This window comes from Pezoporus flaviventris, unplaced genomic scaffold (assembly GCF_033815535.1).
Source record: "Pezoporus flaviventris isolate CSIRO_AGI_PZ_B2104156 unplaced genomic scaffold, CSIRO_AGI_Pfla_v1 ptg000001l, whole genome shotgun sequence".
Taxonomy (NCBI): Eukaryota; Metazoa; Chordata; class Aves; order Psittaciformes; family Psittacidae; genus Pezoporus; species Pezoporus flaviventris.
In genome coordinates, this window is record NW_026892549.1 from 50,980,267 (window position 1) to 51,004,684 (window position 24,418).

General features: G+C 40.2%; 1 protein-coding gene across 2 annotated transcripts in view; it reads right to left on the bottom strand.

Moving 5' to 3' along the window:
* GLS (glutaminase) overlaps nucleotides 1–17,523 on the bottom strand; it is a 66,756-nt gene extending 49,233 nt beyond the window's left edge. The window contains exons 1-5 of one of the 2 annotated variants that reach the window (XM_061457361.1): nucleotides 17,131–17,522; nucleotides 8,818–8,914; nucleotides 8,226–8,347; nucleotides 2,182–2,311; nucleotides 1,364–1,443 (exon numbers count right to left, since the gene is read on the bottom strand). In XM_061457361.1, the coding sequence (XP_061313345.1) occupies nucleotides 1,364–1,443; nucleotides 2,182–2,311; nucleotides 8,226–8,347; nucleotides 8,818–8,914; nucleotides 17,131–17,483 (782 nt within the window). In that variant the 5' untranslated portion in view covers nucleotides 17,484–17,522. Of the gene's footprint in view, nucleotides 1–1,363; nucleotides 1,444–2,181; nucleotides 2,312–8,225; nucleotides 8,348–8,817; nucleotides 8,915–17,130 lie in introns of both variants that reach the window. The other variant, XM_061457372.1, reaches the window with a different exon arrangement.
* Nucleotides 17,524–24,418: the final 6,895 nt, after the last annotated feature.

Genomic DNA, 24,418 nt, shown 5'->3' on the forward strand with positions numbered 1-24,418 from the left:
TTTTGGACAGTTTACTTTCAACATCTAAGACTGCATCAAAGAAGGACTCATACAAGCATCATATGCCCAATCTAGAGCAAAAGGCTCCAAGCAACCGCTTGTCTGATGGCAAAAATCCAAAGTCTGCTTTCTTCTTTTTTTTTTTTCAGAAAGCTCACAAAACCAATTTGTCATTATAAAAACTAACATTACACACCATTAAATGTTATAAAAATTAACATCATAAAAACTTTCATTAGTACCTGTTATAGTATCCAAAACAAAGCAAAGTGCCAATTTAAAAATTGTGAAAAGGGAGAATATTTTTACTTTTAAAGCTGTTTTACCATTAATAGATTATAATTCAGACACTTTAGCAGGAAGCTGAAAAAGACTTCAGCTCACTTGTACAGCTCTTCCCCTACAGATTATGAGCCATATGCTCTATAAAAAACAAACATACAGGACATAAGATAACATTAAAATGAACACCAATCCACAATCACCATAAGCAAGTCTGATGCTCTTTTCAGGAATGCCTCAACACCTAAAAATTGTGTCAGTCAGAATACGCAGTGTAACCTATCAAACTGCAGGCCAGCAGAGACATGCAAGCTGATGAGTATCTCATATTGTCTAGTCACAGAGGCAGACATGAAATAGTTTACCTTACTTCTCAGATAGTCGGTGTGAGACAGCCCTTTACACCAGCTCACAACTGTCTCTTCTACACCAAGTTATGAATGAAGGAAAAATAAAAGTAAGATGACTCTAGCTACATTCAAGACGTATATACACCCTTACAGGACAAAGTTCCATGAAACTAAAAAGCAAAATCATGTTAAGCTCTGTACAGATTCCCCATCTTTGTTTTCTTTTTAAATATGGATCAGATTTTTTTTTTTTTTTGGTGACATACAGCAATCGCATAAAAATCGTACAGTAAGAACATTAAAATGCAGAAAAGGTATTAACTTTCAAGTACATCGTGACCTGCAGAAAAAGTAATACAGCCTGGGGCTTGCATACTGTTAGACAAATCTTCAACCTCCAAAGATTAATACTACATAAGCATTGTCTCTATCCTGTCCTTTCATAATGATAATTACATACAGCTTCATTACTGTTTGGATCTTAAACGCAACATAATCCAGCTTTAAATACAGTATTTACGAATACTATTTAAACAATATTTTATGAGAGCAAAATAATTCAGATAAACAGAAAAGTTGAAAAAAGTTAAGAAAGATGACCAAGTGTATTTTACTTCTTTAACAACTCCAATAAATCTTTTCCTTTATTAAGCCATGAGATAACATGAAGTGCTGTATATGTTAAATAGTTCAAGTAACTGAAATAGCAAAATCTAAAAGTTAGAATATACCTCTGTCCGTCCACTGTGCAAAGTGACACACCCCACAAATCAGGGCTGAACTTGGCCAGTTGTGGAATATAGTCAGCAACCTATTACATGAATAAATAGAGAGACATTACAACATCCAAAATGTTTAACTATGTGTTAATAAACATTAATTAAAATAAATGTCAATGGAAAGGATGCACAACATACAACTGCATTATTCCACTAATAACCACCTAGTGTACCTAAAATTTCATTAGAAATTATTATACTCATATTATATAGACGATTATAAAACCATTTTTTTCAAAGTGCAAACTTCAGCACATTCTGCAAGGAATCCCTTCTGTGTTACAGCATGTTCACCTTTTCAAAACACATAAAACTTTAGCTTGTGACAAAGTTCAAAGGTATTCAATTTATTTATTAGAAATAACCGTTAGAATAAATTTTCATTATGAACACAGGTACAGTGTTGGCAATTATTTGACACACAACCTAGCCAGTTGTGCAGGGTAGCATAATTTTTTTACATACTGCTTAGTCTGACAAATTGTACAGCGGTTTTATAATTTATGCATAGTTTATGTAAAATAAAGAACAATGCTATTTCTCATTCTGATCTCAAAACTGTAAAGTCTGTTAGAGGTAAGAAGCTGTATTTCTAACACAGTTTAGAAGTTGCAGACATAACTGAACTTCCAAAACTATTTAAGCAAGTTATCAATTTAACATTTTGCTAAAACATTAAGAAAAACCTGCCCACTTAAAGAATGAAGAATGTATTTGGTTAATATTAAGAAATCTACAGAAGTCTGAAGTTGAATTTACAAAGAGGTTACCTTCCCTCCAGATTGCTTTTTAGCACTTTCATAGAGCTCATCAATATGTGAAGTAAACGACATAAAATCTGGAATGACAAACTTCCTCCTGAAAGCTTGAGTAAGCAACACAATGTTACTTTGTACACACCTGCAAGAAGTTAAAAATTTATTAGTATTTTTGACAAAGTACTGCCAAAAAGCCTACTTAAGTAGCAATTACATGCTATTTAAATAAGGACCATCAGTCCCTTGTAGTTATATGTCCACAAGAACATGTCTTTACTATGCAAGTTTGTTTTTACATTATTTACAAACGTGTCATTGCATTCATTCTTACGCCTTTTTACTTAAAACTCTTCTTTGAGGTTTCAGCTGTGAGGCTGTCCTGCTAAACACTATCAATTTGCCTTCAAGTAGCATCTAAACTTGCATAAGGGATCTAACCAACCCCTTTAAGATCAAGACATGAAGGTCCTCTAACCCAGCTCTTGCCCAAGTAAGCACCAATTTCAGAGTCAGGACAAACTTCCAAGGTTCAGGGTTGGTCTGTCTCACTTCCAACTAGTTTCTCCATGAATGGAGCGAGAACCCTGCCAACAAACCAAACTGGAATAAGGCTCCACTCGAGCGAAACCTGTGGAGTTACTCAATAACATCTTCTAAACTAAGCAAAAGTTAACAGTGAGCAGTACTACAAGTCTCTTGCTCCAAACTACCGCCAGTTAAGGCATCTTTGCTGCCTTTTAGCCCAGAACACAGTTATATTATCACCCACACCCTCCAAACATCAGCCCATCTGGTACATTTAAAAAACTGAAGAATTAAAAAGGAAAGAAACAGATGAAAGGGAGGACAGAAACACAAGCCGAGGCATGCTGCTGGAAGTGGTGTGCCAATGAGTGGGGACTGAGCAGGAGCAGGGGTGGGAACTGGAAGCCATTATCACGACAGTTAAAATATGACCTGATAAAGGGTATTAACAGCCCCATCCCAGTGCAAGGAAGAGAAAGGGAGATTTAACACCAAACAGTTAACACATTCATACTCTGCTTTCTGGCAGTAATAACAAAAGAAACAAACTGTTAATACAGACAACTGGAAAATTAGGAACAATGAAATAACACACTAATTTTTAGGGAAATGTTTCCACTTGGAATAAATACTTCCAATAATCTTATTATTAAAAGTCATTATCAGTTCAAAATTAAGATGCATGAAGACCAATGAACAGACAGAATGATCTTTCCTTTGAATCCCCTCTCTTTTTTTAAACCTTCAGGCTGAAATCCTTCAAAGGACTTGGGAGACTTTATCCCAAACTGAACTAACAGCAATTTCAAATGCTGGCAGGCACTGCTTTCCAAGGGCAAACAAGAAACATTTGAGAATTTTCCATTTCCATTTTCAGAATTGCTCCGTAATACACTTGTTAGTCTAATACTGCAGTTGAGCCGGTTTTGTTGCAACTTGTTATGCTTATCCACTCCTTTTTTATTTATCTTGTAAAAAATCCTGTTTTGTTCCCAGCAGCCACCAATTACAGTTACTTACTCCAGGTGCAACAACCCTTTTTTGACAGTAATTAGTAACAGTTAAGGCAGCTAGATGTGCAGAAGGAGTAACAACATAACACGCTCTATGTTTAAAATTCAGATGCAGCCTTACATTGTCTGTACCACCCAGACAGCATTAAGCACTCTTCTTGGGTTACCTACACCTATTAGAACAACTCAGTAAAAAGCACGGAAAAGAACAAGAATACAGCATGCACTGAAATACAACCCTCTGAAACCACATTGCATTTTTGAAAAAGGAAGGGCTTTTACGCATGTACTAACTTACAGCAAGTCTAGGATGCTCACTTCCTAGAGACTGAAAATCACCGCAGAAACTGCTATGCTGGTTAAGGACACTACCTATTTTTGCAAGCAGATGCTGTTCCCAGAATTCAGCCAAGGTCAGTGTCTGGGTATTTATCCTGCATACCTACCCTTAACCCAGGCAAATTATATGAATTTACAGACTAAACTAAATAAAGGAGTTTAACTAATCTAGATGAGTATTCAGAACTACCCTTGCATAGACAAAATAACGTAAGTCCTGGAAAACTCTAATTAACAGGGCAGTAATACTTTCAGTCAACACAACACTAGCCTTGACAGCCTCTAATATTCTGCAACTGACATATCCTCCCCATCAGAGTTTCCAACCAGTTTACGTCCCAGGTAACCCTTCAGAGATGAATGGCCTCAGGCTGAGGGTAAGTGCAGCAGCAAGAAAAGATAAGGAAGGAATTTAAATAAATATATATACTGATAAATAAAAGTCTTTCTACAATCAAATTCGACAAACAGCTTAGGCCTTATCTCCCACATACTTTAGTGGTGTTCAAGATAGGTAGACTAAAAACCTTCCAACCTCAAATTCTTCCATTTCCCCAAACTTTATGATCTCAACCTAAAATATAAAATTTGCCTTGTCAAATCCCAACCCTAGTATTTCTTTTTCTATTTGAGAACAGGTCTTCCAAACTACAAAACTTCCCCAACACATTTGCTATTGAGGATTAGGATGCGAGTCTTACCATCTGTAACAACTTTCAGCAACTTGTATAACCTGAATATAAATTTAAGTTTTGGTTGGGTTGGCTGATGTTTAGGTTTGGTTTTTTTTTTTTAAACCGAATCTTTGGGCTTAGCATAAAGATTGAATAATTTTGTTTCCTTTATCATACAACTTGTTACGTTTACTATTCTTTTTAAAGTTCTGTCTCACACTGCTGATTATTGCTTCCCTACACAAGTAAATACTTGCTAAAATAAAAACAAAGCACAACAGCCTGCACTCCCAGCTGAAGAACTGTTCAGCTATCTATATAACTGAATGGAAACCTTTTCTCCTGTTCTAAGAGCTACAGTATAAGCATTACGGAATGTAAAACTTTATTTCCAATGAGCGAGATTAGGTCTGTAGAAGTGTAAATATATCTATTAAACATTTCAGAAGGAAAAGTGATGTCATTTTGACAAACGAAGTATTAATATTACAGCAGAAGTCCTCTGCATCTTCTGTCAAAACTTTTCTAATTGCTCAAAGAGGATGAAAACATTTATTAATATCTGGGTTAAGGACAGCTCAAATTAAGGTTTTGCTCAGGATTTGCTACCTAGACTGAGAGCAGCACAGCACCTCAGCAACAAATAGATAACCATGTCTGAGATCCAGCAACAGATTGTCTAGCTCAGAACATAAAACTTATCCAGATTGCTGCTTCCTACCCACAGATCATAGGAAATTTGGCTAGCAAGACCACAGTTCTAGGTCAATAAAGCAGGACAGGCATCACCTCATGACAAAGCCAAGTGAATCAATATGAAAAAGAATTGGGTTTAAACCTTAGTTGTAACTATTACTCAGTAGCTATCATCCCATCCAAGTGTAAACCATTTTCAAAATAACACAGTTCCGATAGCCTCACGCCTTCTTCTCACCCTAATATTGTCAGATAAGAAATAGGGCTTTTTGCAAGTCTTCTCTTTTTCTGTTAGAATTCTGACGATTAGTGTGTACAATCTTTCGTATTTTTTGAGCTGCCTAAGTTTCATCTAACAGTAGTTAGAGTGCTACTACTATATTAAGTAGTACCATAAGGTACCAAAAAAAGAGAAAACAATTCACAGAGCAGACTAACTAGCCCGCTGTTCTGCTTTCAGTAAACATGCTGCTCCCAGTGAGGTATCACTCATTCTGCAAGGACCATGTTATGCTAAATAGATGCAACATGAACAGCTAAACCACTCTCTCCACAACATACACTACTGAAGCCTTCAACTCCAGAAACTCTGGACATAAAAGATTAAAATCCCAAGTTGTTGTGCCTGTAACTGGGATTATTTTTTTTTCCCCCAAAGTTTTATTTAGGTGGAGAGCACTACAAAGCAAAAAATCTCCAAAATAAAGCAATTTTAGCCAAATTGGAGCCTAATGTTTAGAATCACTAAAAAGATCGCGAAATTTCTGTTAGAGGCACAGATGCGTGAGGTAACGTATTGTACAGGTAATTTCTAATGGACTTCATCAATTCAGGCAAGCTTATGCTAACACTACTCCACGTCATTTATCCTTAATGCTTTACATGATCTAGCAACTTTGGATTCAAATTCAACAGAACTATACCACTGACTTTTAAGCTTAGGGAACTGAAGCTTCAAAGTCCTAAGGTAATTACAACAGAGTAGATACATTATTATATTTCACTCCTTAAATACTTGGAGAAGAATAAAAAATGCAGGAACCTTGCACAAGTCTCTACATGGCAAATGCAGTGTGCCTGGGAAGAACATAAAACTGAAGTTGGGGGGGATAATTTATAAAAAATGTTAACACCTGCTGCTGTGCAGAAAAATCTGCTACGTGGAAAGAGATTCACTTCTCCACCCTCTGTATTATGTCTTTGTTCAAAACTCTTCCTACATAAGAAGCAACCCATGTAAGATTTCTAAAAATTATCATATTAACATCACTCCTCTAACAAAGGGGATCAAATCCTAGAGCTTGGCCATAAAATTATGCTAATCTTGCTAAATTGCAATCATGTGCCTTTTGTTTTAATGTGGAGCCTTTGCCTAAAAACATAATCCATAGCTTACTACTACAAACAAGCCTTCTAGTAGAAGTGTAATGCATAATAGCAAATGCATTTTCTTTCCAGTCCAACCACAAACCCAGGAAGGTGCCCGACTGTAACAAATTAAGAGTTTTTACTGCACTGACAAATAACCACTAAAGACCTGGTCTTAGACTTAAATACAGGAATACAGTTAGTCCATGATGTACCTTTAAGATGTATCCTACATTTGATTAAAGAGTTGACTGGTTTGTTATCTTGTCACACAAAATTTTTTCTCAACGTACTTCCAAAAATGTTTAGATATATATACATATATTAAAAACCACATGACATATATACTTTATATTTACATAAATCATGTAAATATGTAAGTATATGTCATATACAATATACTTTATATACTTAAGTGTATATACACTAATATATACATATATGTAATATATATACACAATACACATAAACACACTTTTGTATACAAGTACGTATTTTAACTTGTTAGAGGAAACAGCACTAAACAGCATTCATTTACAAATTAAAAACAATAATATACAGCAGCAAAAAATGTACCATTTTGAGAAAAGTATACTTTTCACAAAAGAAGCAAGTTTTAGATATTATGTCATTTACCCTGCAAATGGAATAAAGATACAGACTCAAAAAATTCTACAAATTTAATGTCAAGATTTAACAGCCTCTAAACTTCCAATCTTTCAGCCCACAGAAACTGTAGGCAGGGGAGCAAAGGAATGTGCTTGGAAAGAACTGAAGACAACCTGAACAGTGCTTATATTGTTCAGCTACCTAACCCCAGACTTCTCTTAAAAAAAAAAATAAAAAAGCACCACTAAAATATGGCACACAAATCTTTTCCAAAACAAACCAGAGCAGTGACTACAGTCCTAACTGCTCTCATCTCTACATATCCCGAAATTTAATGTCACTCTATTTTTCATATACTCACTTTTAGAATTAGCTATGGGAGTACAGATATATACTGTGTATACATACAGATACAGTATATGCAGACATATACTATATCTGTACACCCAACTTCTCGCTACACAGAAGCGGCATCCTGAATTCCTGATTAAAAACTGGTGAGGCAGCGAGAGAGAAGTTTTATGTACTCATACTAAATACTCCCTGCTGCCTCAATCAATTCATTTGGCATCTGACCAAGAGTTGAAGGATGGGGTCAGATACACATGCAAACAACACTGATACATTAAACTCTTGTGGAGATCACACAATCCATCTGCTCCACGAAACCAGAGAACAAACTCATATGAAAATAGCATCAGTAGGAGTGTGCGTTTGACTCCCCTTCTAGTTATGCATAGATATATATACGCCTCTCCCAATAGAGCAGTCAGTAACACACAGACAATATTCATCCAGAATTATACAATTACATTATTGACACAAAGTTTACTTTTTAAAAAGGTCTTTGTCCAGCATAACGCCATCTGAAGTTGTTTGAAGGGTCAATCTTAACATATCCATGCATTCTTTCAATCGGGGATCAGATGTACGCAATCCTGTAGATTTGAGTGCCTATTACAAGAAAAGAATAATTACTAAAATGAGAATGTAAGTTTTTACTATCAAGTTCTCTATTGCTCAGCCTCATTTATCAAGATGAGAGCCATCTGCTACTGCGCTCTCAACACAGAGACATTTTGACAGTTTTTTTGATCCTTTCGCCATTTTCTTTTGCCATTTTGGCTGCATCTTATGTAAAAGGATTAGTCATTGAAATCCACAGTGGCCCAACTGCATTTTACATGTGTGCAAACACTACAGACACAGACACAGATGCATTAAAGCTTACTCTTCTGCACAGCAAAGTAGTAACAATACAAGTACACTCATTCTCTTAAATACAGAAACATTGGGGGTGGGGGAAATTAAGTTACATTCCTTGCTGCAGCTATCCATGTATAATAAATTCTTTGCTTTGTATCCTTGCATTTGGAATGTTTCATATAGCACTTTCATATAGCACTCCAGAGCGGTAAACTTACAGTTATGAATTTATGAACTGGTATTTTTTCTTGTCCTTCTGCAATAGTATAGAAAAGTAGATCTTCTAAGCTAGGAAGGAGCCCTTGCTTCACTTTACTGGAAAAAAAAATAAGGAAAAAAGACAAAAGACAAACTAGTGCATATTTTTCTTTATATGCATTTTTGCATTATTTACAAGGAAAAAGCATATTTACATTACCAATACAGCTGCTACCACTAATTTCAATGCGCACTCTTATTAGTGAATACAAAGCTTAATTCAGCTTTAAATAGGAAAACAACAGTAATATTACAAGTAGCATACATATCCTTTACAGTGGCAAGCATTCTTAACTGCAATGTAGTCATATTTTTACTAACACGGATTTATTGCTCAGATACTATTTAGAATTTTTTTGGAGTAAATTCATCACTTTTCCCTCTTCTTGATGTCACCAAGGATAGACGCATATCTCACACAGAGGATAAAGATTCAAAGACCTACATGCCTCATAATAAAGCTGTAAGAGCAGATTGACCCAATGATTTTATAAGCAAGAGGTGATAAATGCATATTATTTTCACCAAACTAGTCCTGCTTTTAGGAACTCCTAATAGGAGTCCTAAAGCCCTTCTAGAAGCTTATGTAAGCCACATCAGTTACAGTGAAAGCAAGTAAAGCTATCTGCATAATGCAGTAACCTGAACCAGCTCAGGCAGCAGCAACTCATATCATGCATATTTATCAAGGTTAACATGCAGTGTAGATACATCTTCAATGGTCACTATGTTTATCAAAGGAAATACACTGGCTTTCCAAATATTCTATGTGTTAGCTATTTTACTCCAAAATACGCTTACTGTATGTCTCTTTGTCATAACTTACATCTCCATTTTAAGTGAAATGTGAAGGAAACCTACCAGATTAAGCATCGATATTCCTTTCAAGAAAGAAACCTTTTAATACTGACAGCTTTCCCTCAAAGTCTTTGGATGCTGTCTATTGGTTTAACCTTGGAGTTTCCCCTTTCCTTGATACTCCAAAGCACCCTGCAGCAGGCAGGAGCACAAGACAGCACTCAGTTGTTCACACTTCCCCTGTTATATACAGCATCATAGCATAGACTTCCAAAATGTACACTTCCAAACTGCTTGGGGCAATGACAGCAAAGGGCTTCGGAGCAACTATTTTAGTCCTTTGAAGTGATCAGATTTGCTTCCAGACAAAGTCAGTTTAGAGAAAGCCAGTGTTCCAACGTTTGACAAACAAAAAATAAAACCAAAACAGTTTGCTAGTAAACATAGAAGTAAACTAACTGAAAAGCAGAGTATGCAGTCCTACATTATTTTAGCTAACAGTTCTAAAGTTCAATCTTATAATTTAGTAACACTGGCAGTACTTTGTTACTATAGTATATATACTTTGTTATTTAAATAATATATAAAATCTTTTAATTAATAATTTTTCTACTTACATAAATTCAGTATCCATTACTATAAATAAAAATATATAAAGAATTAAATAATTTTTACTGCCCTAAACTAGAATGTTCAGTGGCAATTTATCTATTTTTATACACGCATGCATATGCGTACAAAAAGCAGGTCTAAAGTTTTCACAAGACTACTAAATCTTTGAATACCAGTACCTAGGGTTAAAACTACAAAAATAAAATACTACAACTAAGCACAGATCCTAGGTAAGCCAGTGCAATCTCACAGACTGACATTTAATCCTCCTTCCTCACCCAGAACTAGCTTATTCAAGCTCAACAATAGGCCAGATTTATGATTGGTTTTGATGAAAATCTGATTACATCCAAGTACCCTTTTAAATTTAAGACAAACTAGACTGCACTTGCCTCCCTCCTTTCCTCATAACTAGCAGTGAAAACCAGTAGTAAAAATCTCCCTTCTCATTTTCCAATTTATTTAAAACACTGTACTTACATACTAAGAATAGAAGACAGCTTTGTAAGCCAACAGAACTTTCTTTGTCTTCCAGTCTGGTTTTTGGGCGTTTTTTTTTTAAATGATGCTAGCTGACTAATGCACAGACAGGCTGGCAATTCAAGCAAGACAAATAACTTGCAACTACCTCAAGCAAATCACTGAACAACATTTTTCCTAAAGAAAATTCAGGCCTTCCATGAAACACATTGCGCTTTCAATCTTTTGAGAACAGTACATCCAGTCAAGCCAGCAGAACCAGAACTACCAACATACCAATTATAACTTCAGCCTGTACCTGCAGCGTAACTCTGCAGCTATGGACTTTTTTACAGCTATGCCGAGTTACAGCCTACACCCCTACACACAGCATTTAACAAAGTTACCCAAAATGTTGACATTTCGCGTTTTAAGGAATGTCTCTGCTACAAGATTCCTTACTCGATTGCTGAAGGTTTGACAGAGAAAAACTTTCGTATTTCACTTTGACAAGACAATCCAGGGAACACATTGAGTAATTTTAACTGACAACCTACTTAATTACAAGTTCCTGAGCAATTACGCAGAATTTAACAGCTGTTCCAAATGTGGAGTTTTTATCTGGGAGGGTGCAGAACAAAAAAATTCCGACATCTCAACAAGATTTTTACCTGCTTCTTCATGAGATTTTAATCTATTAAAAAGAGATGTGCACCTTTCGCAGCATAAACTATCTCTTGACGTCGTTTCTGTATCTTTCACATCTGCTGCTGTTCAATATTGGGTCAGTCAGCCTAATTAAACAATGGATCTGCACTAGCTGGCAAAGCAAAGAGGATGGCATTCAATATATTTACAGAAAATTGCTCTTTGTCAAATAGTCCATCTTTTGATAAAGTTTATCAGTTAAATAGAGGTGGAAAGGCTTGCTCTGCAGTTTATCAGGGCAGTGATGTCAGTAACTAATGTTTGCCTAACCTAAAAGCTATGTTTTGGCACCACGAGCACACTTAGCATGATAGTGCTGTTCAACAGATGTTTTTCAAGTCAGGGAACTTGCAATTTTCACAGCTGAATTAAAGTGGAAAAAAATCCAGTCTATTTCACTCCATGAATTATGGCTTATGATCCTTATTTCCCTTCTTAAAATAATAATAATTAATCACCAGACTATTACACAACTAGACTTCTTCAGTGGTAATCCAAGCTGTGGACTAGAATTCTGGCAGAGGCTTCACACTGCTTTTTGAATACACACACACACACATATATATATACACATACACATATATAAAGCAGGAATTCCAAGCACAAGGACTTTGCAATTTTTATTGTTCCCTCCTTCAGCTCCTCCTTTTGCATCAGTACAATACTTATACCAGATTCCATGGAGGATTTCATTTTTACAAAAACTGAATTAGAATCACTACAATATAAGAAATTAAATTCCTACCTTGCGCTTGAAGATGCAACTGCTAAAATGCAGAACATGATTTATGGAACAACAAAACATATAAAGATATGATACAGGTAATAATAATTTCAGGTTCATTGTTAAGGCACCAGTCATTAAAATGAGGTCACAACTGTCCCCAGCAACAGTCCCTCAGGGGGTCTGTACTGGGACCAGTACTGTTTAGTATCTTTGTCAGTGACATGGACAGTGGGATTGGAGTGCCATCCTCAGCAAGTCTGCAGCTGACACCAAGCTGAGCGACGCAGCTGACACACCTGAAGGAAGGGATGCCATCCAGAGGGACCTAGACAAGCTCATGAAATCAGCACACATGACCCTCGTAAGATTCAACAAGGCCAAATGCAAGATACTGAACCTGGGTCAGCACAACCCCCTGTATCAATACAGGCTGGGGGATGAAGGGATTGAGAGCAGCCCTGCTGAGGATGACTTGGGATATTGGTGGATGAAAAGCTGAACGTGAGGCAGCAAAGTACACCCGCAGACCAGGAGGCCAACTGTATCCTGGGCTGCATCGAAAGAAGCGTGATCAGCAGGTTGAGGGAGGAGATTCTGCCCCTCTACCCTGCTCTTGTGAGACCCCACCTGGAAAACTGCCTTCAGGTCTGGGAGCCCCAGCATAAAAAGGACATGGGCCTGTTGGAGTGAGTACAGAGGAGGGCCACAAAGATGATCAGAGGGATGAAGCACCTCTCCTATGGAGAAAGGCTGAGAGAGCTGGAATTGTTCAGCCTGGAGTACAGCAGGTTCCACAGAGACCTTATTGCAGCCTTTCAGAACTTAACAGCAGCCTACAGGAAAGATGGGGACAAACTCCTTAGCAGGGCCTGTTGTGATAGGACAAAGGGTAATGGTTTTAAACTAAAAGAGGGCAGATTTAGACTAGATATAAGGAAGAAATATTTTACTATGAGGGTGGTGAAATACTAGAATAGGTTGCTCAGAGAGACGGCAGATGCCCCATCCCTGGAAACATTCAAGGCCGGGTTGCACAGGGCTTTCAGCAACCTGACCTAGTCCAAGATGTTCTTGCTCACTGGAGGAGGGGAGGATGAGATGACCTTTAAAGGTCCCTTCCAATTCAAACTATCCTATGATTCTACGAAAGCTGCAAGGGCTGCAACTCGCAGTTGTTAGTCACTCTATCTAAAACAGGTATCTTAAAGACGTTGTCACCATACTACAGATGACCATCTCCAACTAAGAGATACACACACCCAAGTCACTAAATAACTATCTTCTGTTCACTTGCATAATTAGCCACTGATCCCATAAACACTGGTGGATAATCATTTATTTACTTGAGAACTTCCCAAGATTCAGACAAAACTATGTATTTATAAACCCAGACCAAAGACAGACACGCTTTAGTAGATGTCAAAGTGTTTACAGTAAAAACAAGAACTGTTGCTTCAAAACCTTAGCCTCTAAGGAAGTTATGAAAGGTCTACTGAAAGCGCAGTTTCTTGTATCTGTCAGCGTGGCAGCCACACTCTGACAGGAGTAACAGTGTGATGAACTATACAGTTCCTATACAACTGGTTCCTTTACAGTTGAATCTGGCTTGGATGCAAAAGCAAGATTAAAAGACATCTCCAAAATTCACCTCTGTCCTTAAAAAGGAGTGCTACCACTTCCTTGACATTCTAAGGAAAGAGAAACAAATAAAAAACCCCAACCCAAACCGAGACCAACACACTTCCATCAACCATTTGCTACATTCCATATACTAGTACTCATCAGTATTGCAATTTAGCTATACTTTAAAAATCAGGGTTGCTCACATTTTGCTCCTCTCTCTCACCCTCATAAGGCCTTTAAAATTTAGAAATAGCTTAGACTTAGGTAAACTACGTTTGATCCTACTACTGTCCAGTATAAGATGCAAGAACAATGCATACTTACACTGAAAGTAAAAGTGAACAATACACAGTTATATCAAAAGTAAAAGTAAACACTAATAAATACTATACAAGTTTATAATTTAGGACTGTACTGTGTTATTCTGTTGTAATTATTTAGGCATGGACATATAGAAATGATTGCATTTTAATCCACAGCCCTCACTAATCAAAATTACCAGTGTGTGACCAGTCTCAGTTTAAGCTGAAATATTTTTCCTTTCCAAAAGGAAAGGAAATTTCCAGTTTCAGGTGGATGCACAGAGTGAAGACTGGATAGCAGGGATTAGGAGGTGGTGGAAAATATTCAGGGAAAAAAAAAAAAAACCAACACAGAAGGATCTGGTTATGCAATGGGATACTAGTTATTTCATCAGCCACAGGGCTCATCATTTATTCTCTCTATGAGGAGTTAAACTGTTCTACATTTCTGTATACTTTTTGCACAAAACATTTTAGGTTTTCACTTGTAACTCCCACTCTGTAAATGAGGACTGTCAGGCAAGCAAAGAAGCAAGAAAATCTTAGTGCTGCCTTCTGACACTGTAGGTTATTCCAGTATCCTAGAACCACAACCTTACATGCAAATGGGGGGGGGGGGGGGGGGAGGTAAACCCCCAAAACAAACAAAACAAGGAAAGCCTCAAAAGGACTACTGTCTTCCCAGTTGGGCCCACAAACCATCTGCCAAACACAGCTCAAACGTTATATACTTCTGGATTGCAAAGCGCTGGAATCAGCAGAACACAGACTGCCCTGACTTAGCTCAGCTGTCAGCTTAGAACTTTTCTTCCAAACCCTGTCTTAATACAGTGGTGATGACCACATGCAATGTACCATTTACAAATGCTTAAGGAAGATTTTCATAATTCTGCATCAAGAAAAGTAAGAACGAAAGTATCCAGCAGCCTGGCTAACACATCACCAGGAATTCCTGCAGAGCTGGAACTGAAAAGAAACTGTTTCCAGTTTTTCACTTGTTCATAACTACATGCTACATGTCATATTTCCTTGTTCATTTTGCAGTAAGGCTCAAAGAATGAGCATTTGACTTTCAAATACATCCTTCTGTCAAAAGCCAAAAATGACTTAAAGTGTATAACTGGTTGTGACTACATAGCTTTACCAGACATACTAGAAATGACAGGATTTCCCTAACTGATGCTAGCTGTAGGAAGCTGTTATAAAAGCTCAGGTTAAAATCATGTTACCCCTTTAATATATTACCTTTTCAGCATTCTCAGAACCCCCTCATAGTTGGCACACTTGTTTTTTATAGTACTTTCTGTATTTCTTATTGAAAACATAAGTACAACCTTTATACACACCTACTTCAGACACAGCTGAATAATTTTTGTTTCAAAATGTTACATATAGAGCTAATTGAAAGACTTCAGATACGTTGAACAATTTTATAACTACAATAATCATAATAATACACATATAATTGCGTATTATATTCTACATAGTTATGTAACCTTAGTTGCACGTATTTTTTAAAGGATTTTGACAGCAGCAATTTTAAGTGATACCTTTAAAGAAGACTATATCCCACTGAAACAAAAGGCTTGAACAAAGCTGAGCAGCTAAGACACTTACTGGAGAGAACAAGAAGAGAGCTTCTTTTCCTGCCTGCCTGCCATGCTGAAGTAGAAGTTGATGTTAAAAGAAAACAAACCCAAAACCACAACTCAAAAGCAGAACTATTGATGAGTTAAGGGCTGCAGCCTTCCCAGCTGGCTTTGTGGAAGACTTCCTCTTAGCATCAGGGTAACAGAGACTTTGTCCACTATTAAAACAAAGTATTCCTTTATTGGCCTTATTTCCTCTGTCTTTTGATTTTTATATCTAGACAATAAGCATAGCAAAGCCTGGGAAAGTGACTTCAGTTTAGACTTTAATTAGGCTGCCCCATAAGCAGCACAAAGAAGACACACAGGCTGCCTACAGGAAAGCCAAGGGTCAAGCTCTGAACACACACAAAGGAGATGTGTCTTCATGGGGATTGCAGTTAATCTGCCAAACTTCATGTAAAAGGTTATCAGCCACTAAGTGTATCCAGGTTCAAACAAGCAATGGAAAATCTGTCAGACGGGGAGGTGAGAAATGAACAAGGCTTCTTCAAGAGCTGCATGATGCTGAGGACTACCAGAGCAGAATGCTTGAGAGCCATCAATCCATTTACCTTGTCATTATACTCTGTGTTTTCAACCACTGGTCATCACAAACTGGAGCTGATACGCTTGTCCCTGACCACTTCTGTAAAGAGTATTTCAGGTTCCTAACGAAGGAATATTAACTTCACAAATATATACAGTCTTATTCTATTACCTGCATGTACCTTTGTCACGTAGGGACATATCAGTGCTTCTTGGCACAGGGTCGCATTCTGTAGCGCCTATTAACATTTGTGGCGTTATCCATCCCTAGCTGCACTAGATGCAGACATGAAGACAGCGCTGCTAAACTTCCCGGGCAGAACTACACACCATGTATACCGCCTTTAATAATTAACGTGAGATGACACAGCTTTCACTTCAATAGGAAAACACCTTTTATGCAAGTAGCAGCGCTAGAAAAAGCCACACTAGCGTACGCTGGCTGCGAGCTCCGAACCAAGACACGGGCACGGCCGTATGCGGAAGGGACGCCGAGCCCGGTGGAAGCTCAGGGTGCGGCAGGACGCGAGTAGCGGCAAGGGCAGCACCGAGAGGCACACACGCTCCTCAGGCCACACGTCTGCTCGCGCTTCCTCCCCACTCCGAGCCCGCCCTCCGTGCCCCGCGGGACCCCACCTGGCCGGACAGGCCCGCACCGCGCCCCACGAGCTGCCCACAGACCCCAGCCCGCCGCGGCAGGGCCGCGGGAGAGGCGATGCCCGCGCTTCGCACCTGCCGGGACAGCGGCCCCCGCGCCCCGCCCGGCCCCCTCCCGCAGCCACCACGCGTGCGACTGGAAGGCGGCGCTCACATGGCGCCTCCGCATCCCGCCGCCCGGCCCAGCCCCACCGTCCTCCTCGCACTCACTTCTCCCCCCCGCCGCCGCCTCCGGCCAGCTCCTTGCCGCCGCCGTGGTTATTGTTGTGGCCGCTGTCGGCGGAGGGCTCGCCGGGGGTCGGCGACGGCGCCTGCGCTCCCTTCCCCGGCTCCTCCAAGGCTCCCTCCGAGCGCGTGCACAAACCCCTAGCCGAAGGCGGCGGCGGCGGCAGCAGCCCCGGGCCGCCGCGGCGGGAGACGGGTGGGCTCGCTCCAAAGGCAGCCAGCGGCGACGGGCGGCGCCTGGTGCCGGCACCGGTACCTGAGCCGCTGCCGCCGGCCGGCCCCGGCGGCCCGAGCAGCAGCAGCTCCCGCAGCAACGCCGATCGCCACAGCCGCATCATGCTGCGCCACTTCCCTCCGCCGAATGCTCCGAAGCGCCGGCCTGCGGCGCCTCTCGCGCCCCACCGCTCCCGCCCCCCCGCTCATCCCATTGGCAGAGGCCGCATAACTGTCAGGCACACTGCGCGCTCATTGGCTGTCAGGGACGCCACTCCAGCCGAGGCCGCGCCCCCCCCGGCAGGACGAGCCGCCCGCAGGCAGCCTAGGTCCCGACGCGCGAGGCCGGCGGCGCAGCGCGGGAGGTTGGGAGGAGGCGGGAGAGGCGCGAGAGGAGCGCGGGGGCCCGCGGGCGGGAAAGGACGAGGGGGGGGGCCTGTGCAACCTGCGGGCGGGAACAGTGCCCCCTAGCGAGCGGTCCCGCTGAGGGGAGCGGCGAGGCGTAGCGGGCTCTGCACCGCGGTCACCGCACCCTGCTCCACCGCCTCCATTTTTTACCGGCCCCGGCTCTGAGAGAGTGGGAAATTTGAGTACCCGGCAAGCGCGGGAGGGCCCAGGCCGCGGCCCAGCGGCGGCGGGGAAGCGGAGCCCGGTGAGTATGGCACCTGCGCCGCGCCTGGCGCGCCCGGGGATCCCCGCGGGCCTCGGGGCGGTACTTCCCGCCCTCTGGGACGTGGGGGGGGGGGGGGGGGGGGGGGGGGAGGTAGAAACAGGCTGGGCTCCCTCGGTGTCAGGTTTAGGTTGTCATGGAAACGGGTGGTTTACTTTTTTCCCCCAGTTTCATGTTTTTCGCTACGAAGCACATCGCCTCTCCCGGGCCTGAGGAGCGGAAAGGCAGGCACCCCGGTCTCACCGTCAGGCGCTATAGTAAAGTGCTGGAGCTCATTAGAAATGCCCTTAAGGGGACTAGGAGTTTCCAAGCTCTTGAGACCAATTTAGACCCGGTTTCCATGCACTTGCAGCAGAAGAAGAATGGTGTAGCTTGATGTCAAAACTTGGTGGAGGCCAAAGCATACAAATTTAAAAGCAAACCAAGAAGCAAAGGACCTGGTTGAACTGGGTGCAGCTGCTCTTCCTGTTCATCAAACATTAATCAGTGTGAAAATTCTGCTCCTACTCATCTACAGGTCTCAGTTTGGGAACCACCGACCCATAGTGATGCGACACCAAAGGCCAAAGTGGGAAGACTGGCAGAAAATAACTGTAAGGCTTCAGCACAGGGTATAAACGTCACTCCTTACATATAGTTAAGCTTCTGTCACAGCATCTCAGCATGCTGCTTGCCAGTATATAGCATCTTGAAGTGATGGATTTCGCAGTTACTCAGTGAAATTTTTTGCTCACATAACCAATAGCTAAATTTGTCCTAGATGAGTGCAAATCTATATTAGTAAATTGTACCCGTTATGGGTAACAGTAGAAGAGGAGCCCTGCTGCCATCCTAATTCATCAGTAATGCCAACACGGAAACCAGTATTGAAATCGTCGCTAGTTTTCTCACTTCAGGAGCCATCATTTTGTGAGAAAAAATGTAAATACATCTGGAGTTCTGAGCCTATTACTGCGAAATTTCCTTGTGAACAATTTTTTCCCCATCATGCTGGTTTATTTCCTTCGGTATGTATATTATAGGAGAGGTTGGAGGTGGAGAAGTTGTAGTTCTGAGTTAAGGTGATCTTGCTGCACATTTTATTGGAAATCTTTTACTCTGAAGATACTGATATTTTAGTTTCCACCACACACCCTCCTCCCAGATTGAATGTTTCAGCTGTCTGGGCATATTTAATTGCTCTTAAATAAAGCACAGAGGGTTTTTTGTTACCCGTTTTCCACGCACTCCGAGTTTGAGACAATCACTACTAATAGACATCATGAATAGCCCTTGCTTATACTTACACAGCAGCACAAATGCCCACAGGAGTTCCCTATGCTAATAAATTGTCACAACAGCCATGAAGGGTTTTGGAAGCAGATTTAAAGATAGCTGATAATCTGTGCCTATAAAATGAGCCTCAGCGCACTGATGGCTTTCCTTCCCACTGAACAAGGAAACTTGAAATATCAGTGTGGGATGTGTAATCCTGTACTGCAGTTACTTCACATACAGAAATGCAAAGTACCTACAGTTCTCACATACTTATTACATTACCTATTATATTTCCTGGAACTAATTCTGGATTTCCATTTGCCAAGTCTTTTTGGCAAGCCAGTAACTGCCTCTTTTGTCCCGCCACCCAATAACAATATTTCTCATCTTTTAAGTTTTGTTATATAAAAGAAAGATAGAACTTTTTCAGGCACCTATTCCATTCTCTCTACATGGGCTACTGCTGAGGACCAGACAGTAAGTATGCTTCCAGTCTGTGCATTTGGTCACTAATTGAACACAGTTCTGCAGACACAAGACATCCTGCTGACTTTTAGTGCCAAGGTGATATTTTTGGTGTGACATCTGTGCTCTTTCACAAGCCAGCTGTTTAGCAATGACCTGATTCAAAAACTTGTCTAGTTTCTTATACTGTAGGGGCAGGGGGAGAAGAGGAAGAATGCAAAATGTAAAGATCTGGATCTTTCCTTTCAGCACTCTGGCTTCTGTTCAAAACAGTGCAGATAAGGTTGTGGGAAGAAAAGGAAAAAAGTACTACATTAACAAAAACACTTGCCTCTCATGGCAGCACCCTGTGTTACATTCTTGACCCTACATGAACTCTTCAATTTTACTCATTTCCTTTCTTTTTTTTTCCCCCTTTGCATGCTACTGCCTAGTTTCTTTATTTAACCTTTCAGTAGTAGCTTCAGTAATCTCCCAACACAAACATTCTTCAATTAAGCTTTTCTTAAAACTCACTTCAAGAAATTAATCCTCAACTTCTCTCCCTGGAAATTCCCTTTTGTGTGAGGGCAGAAAAGGCAAGTTCCTCTCTGAGTGGAACTGCATATACACAGCTCAGGAACAATGCAAAATGATAAATATAGTTTCAGATTCACAAAGTTCAAGGGCAGCAGTGACTCACTCCCTATTCTGAGAACTTTTACTGCATATTTCAGGCCATCACTCCCTGCTCCTCTTATGACTAAGCCTGAGAAATATCACCCAGTGATTCTCTCCCCTCCTCCCAAAGATGAGGGTATAATAGAGGGTCTTAATTTAAATATTAATTTTTTTTTTTCTTTTTAAACTGACTCTTATTTTTGTTTTCATCCAGATGTTGGACCAGGCTTTCCATACCTCTGTGAAACTCTCTTTAGACTTCCCTCTCACACAGGGTGATATTGGTTTTCTCTTTGGAAAGAGAAGACAGGCCATCTGCTCTGCCATTCTGTGTTCCACACAGTATCCCAAGGAAACAGAAAATGACAAAAATGGTTTCCAACAAAGTGCAAAGAAATTTGAAATTAAAATTCCATGTAGCTTTTCTTTTGAGTTAGTTACACAACTGGCAGTTACCATAAACTGATGATTCTCTTTAATTTCTACAACTATACATGTACTTTTGTAAGACAAAAATGATGAGAATTTAAGACATTGTGGTTCTTCTGCAAAGACAAAAAGTGGATCCTTTAAACAGGCATTATTAAGTATTTCCCCTAAGCTATATTGTAGCAAAATATTCCTAGTACATGCTTCTAAAAATAATCCATATTTCAGAGGATATCCTTTCAAAAAGGGGCACAGTAGTACTAATATTCTAGGAGAAAGGGCTCTGAAAAGCAGGTGGAAAGAGGTCTTCTCAGTTCAAGCACATACACTGGTAACAGCTTTCAGGAAGGTTAAATCCTGGCATCAGATAGGCAGGGCAGATCTCAGATAAGCAGCAGAAATTAAGGATTATCTTGACTACAACACGAACTGTTTACTTTGCCATTTTAAATGGTTGTGTTGGCTCCATTTCATTTGTTGCTGGGTAATGCTTTCCAAAAGAGGACTGAGGACCAGACACCACAATTTATACTCTATTCAGAGTAATCCTACCGACTCTAGCAGCAGCTCCTAAAAATAACTTTTTCTTTTGTGAGGCTAACTTGCTGCACATTTGGGTTACATTCTGATATTGATTCAGATGAAAAGTTCTCAGTGACAAGAAACTTTCCCTGTTGGATTGTATCAAGGATACAGTGTAGAAACATAAGCAGTAAATAAAGTTACTGTTTCATCTAAGAAAAAAAATGAAGGCTTGAATGTTTAGGTGTAATAGCTCAGAAAGCTAACAAGGAAGAAAATACTCAGACGAAAAATTTACCTGGAAAGTGATAGTTGAGGGAGTGACCCTCAAGTGACAAGCAATAGAAAACACATCAAAATCATCTTCCCTGTGTAGTGTGTCAATGAGACCACAGCTCATTTGTCATCACTCTCATTCCAGGCAAATAGGGACAGTGAGGAATTAATTCAAAGAAAGGGAACAAAAATATGTGGATGATTTGCTGAGACTGAAATGAAGAGAGACTACAGGGGCTTAGGACATTCCTAGCATGGTTAACAGAAAATATATGATGTTTTCTAGTGTATACCTCAGAGCAAGCAAACAATAGAAGTAGGTTTATTGGAGATGATCTGCAAAGACTGGCATAATTTTTTCCTATTACTCTTATTTGTTAACTTGCTTCCTTTCATCTTCACCAGTGAGACAGCACCATCGTTCCTCCTGCACATTATCAGTTATAACACTCTTCAGGTATAAAATTCTTCACACATCAGAACATTCACCTTCAGAAAACAACAACTTACCTACCCAAGAACTATTTTCTGCTGCACCCAGCACACTGCATGTTATCTGTGCTATAATATACCTAAATCATAGCATTCCAAACTCCATGCATTCCACCCACAATCATATTTAATGCTTAATTCTGATAACATTTGTCAAACTGTAGTCCAGGTTTTGATACTACAGAAGGCCAGGGAGTGGAAGCAAACTTGGATCTTCTGTTCATGTTCTCGATCCTCAAATATTACCTTTGGTAACCTTGTGCTAACAAACAGAAACAAGGGACAACATCATCTGCTGCATGCATGAGAGAGCCTGGGAGCTCAGGGAATTGAGTCCGTGAACACGTGTAGCTGCTTTTGAGAACGGACACGTAAAATTGCTGCCTGCATTTAAGCAAAGGTCAGAGCACTTAGGCTGGCTTATCATAGGATGGTTGGGGTTGGAAAGGACCTTAAGGTCATCTAGTTCTAACCCCCCTGCCATGGGCAGGGATGCCTCACACAAGATCATGCCACCCAAGGCCCTGTCAGCAATGGCTAGCTGATACTGACATCTGCATGTGCCACCCCGGTCCTTAAGTGTTGGAGATGACAGTGTTCTGTGGCCACACCTCATCCTGAGCCGATTGCATTCAGCTCTCACTTCCAGCACCTTACAAAAAGACACTTGGAGAGATGCAGTCTTTCAAGCAAAGACATGCAAGTGAATCCCATGTAATAGTTCCGTGTAGGAAAAACCCTCTCTCACACATCTGGTTTTTCCCTTTCACAAATTGAGGTTGAAATTATTTGTGGGTATGTAGAAGCTTAAGCTTACAAGGACATTAGGGTTTAGGAGCAGAGCTACCCATCCTGGAGAAAAACAAAACAAGGTATAATGTCAAGCAAGCAAAACAAGCAGTCAAACTGCAATGGAAACTGTCTCATCATAAGTGGTAATCCAAATAGTTTGTTTCCCACCTCCAGAAGCTCCTCTGGAGTACACAGAAAGCACCCTGAGTGCAGGGAATAATGGTAGCACCAAGAAAACCCTGCTACCTCTGAAATGGAAAACTAATCAGCAAAACCACACATTTCTTTCTGCCCTCATACTTTTTGGCACCTTTTCATTTCCCAGCCTTCCTTTGCAACCACCATGAGTTATGAGCCTCCTTGCAAGCTGCAAGACTGTTTAAGTCTCCTGTTGACTTAAAAACAAACAGCTCCCAAAAGACTAATGGCAAAACATCCGATGTTTTTAATTCTTGAAGGATGTAACCTTGAAAGAAGATTTCCCCCCCACCTCGTCTAATCCTGTCTTTATAAACACCTAACTTTTTTAAGGAGGTGATAGGGAGAAGGCAAGGAAGCATAACAAAGCAGATACTCTTCGTACCCGTGGGTGAGCCTACCTGTTCCCGGTGATTGTGGACATGCTACCAGCAGCACTTCCAGTAGCACACAATGTACCATGACACTCCAAGGGTATTTAATATTTAAACAAAGACTTATGAGCTGTTCCACAACAGTAGGCCAGTGAGGACTGAAGATTTGCAAAACTGGATTCATAGATTAAAAAAATAGTAATAAAAATAATAGAGCAATCAAGATTGTGAATTAACCTGGATTAAGCATATGTTTTTGCTAATAACCAGTTCTTAAATGTGTGTGTGTTCCTCCTAACTTCCAAAACTATAAACATTAAAAATATTTGTAATTAAGGTATTTTTGGGCATATGAAACATTTCTGAAAGCACAAGATTCGTGCTTCGTTAAGGTAAATTGCAGTCACAGAACATCTTCACATCATCTTCAACTGCTCCATATTGCTCCAACTGTTCAGACAGGGCTTGAAACAACTCTCACAGAAGTCAAGAGTCGATGGAAAAAAATACAAGAAAAGAAAAACTCTATTTTTTATAGAGTATTTTTTAGCCTTCAGCATAGTTTCCATAGCAGTATTAAACCAAACTATTTGGGATTTTGCCTCAACTGACTGGCTTATGCTGTTGCAATTCAGAGCATTTCTAACATTACATGATGTTAGAATTCCATGATTTCTGGTGGCAAAGTCACTCATTTCCATGCACATGCCGCGGCTTGTCACCCACAAGTTGTTCTGACACGACTATTGAATTGGGTCACACTCTAAACTGTGTGAGGCAACCTGGGTAAAAACTGATGAGTGATAATTCTCCTCTTTGAGAAAGAGGAGTTTCACACAATAAATCTGTGGAAGATGTCTTGAAGAGCTTTGAATTAGACATACCATAGGAATAGCATTAGCCAAGAAGCATTGATAATTTTGTT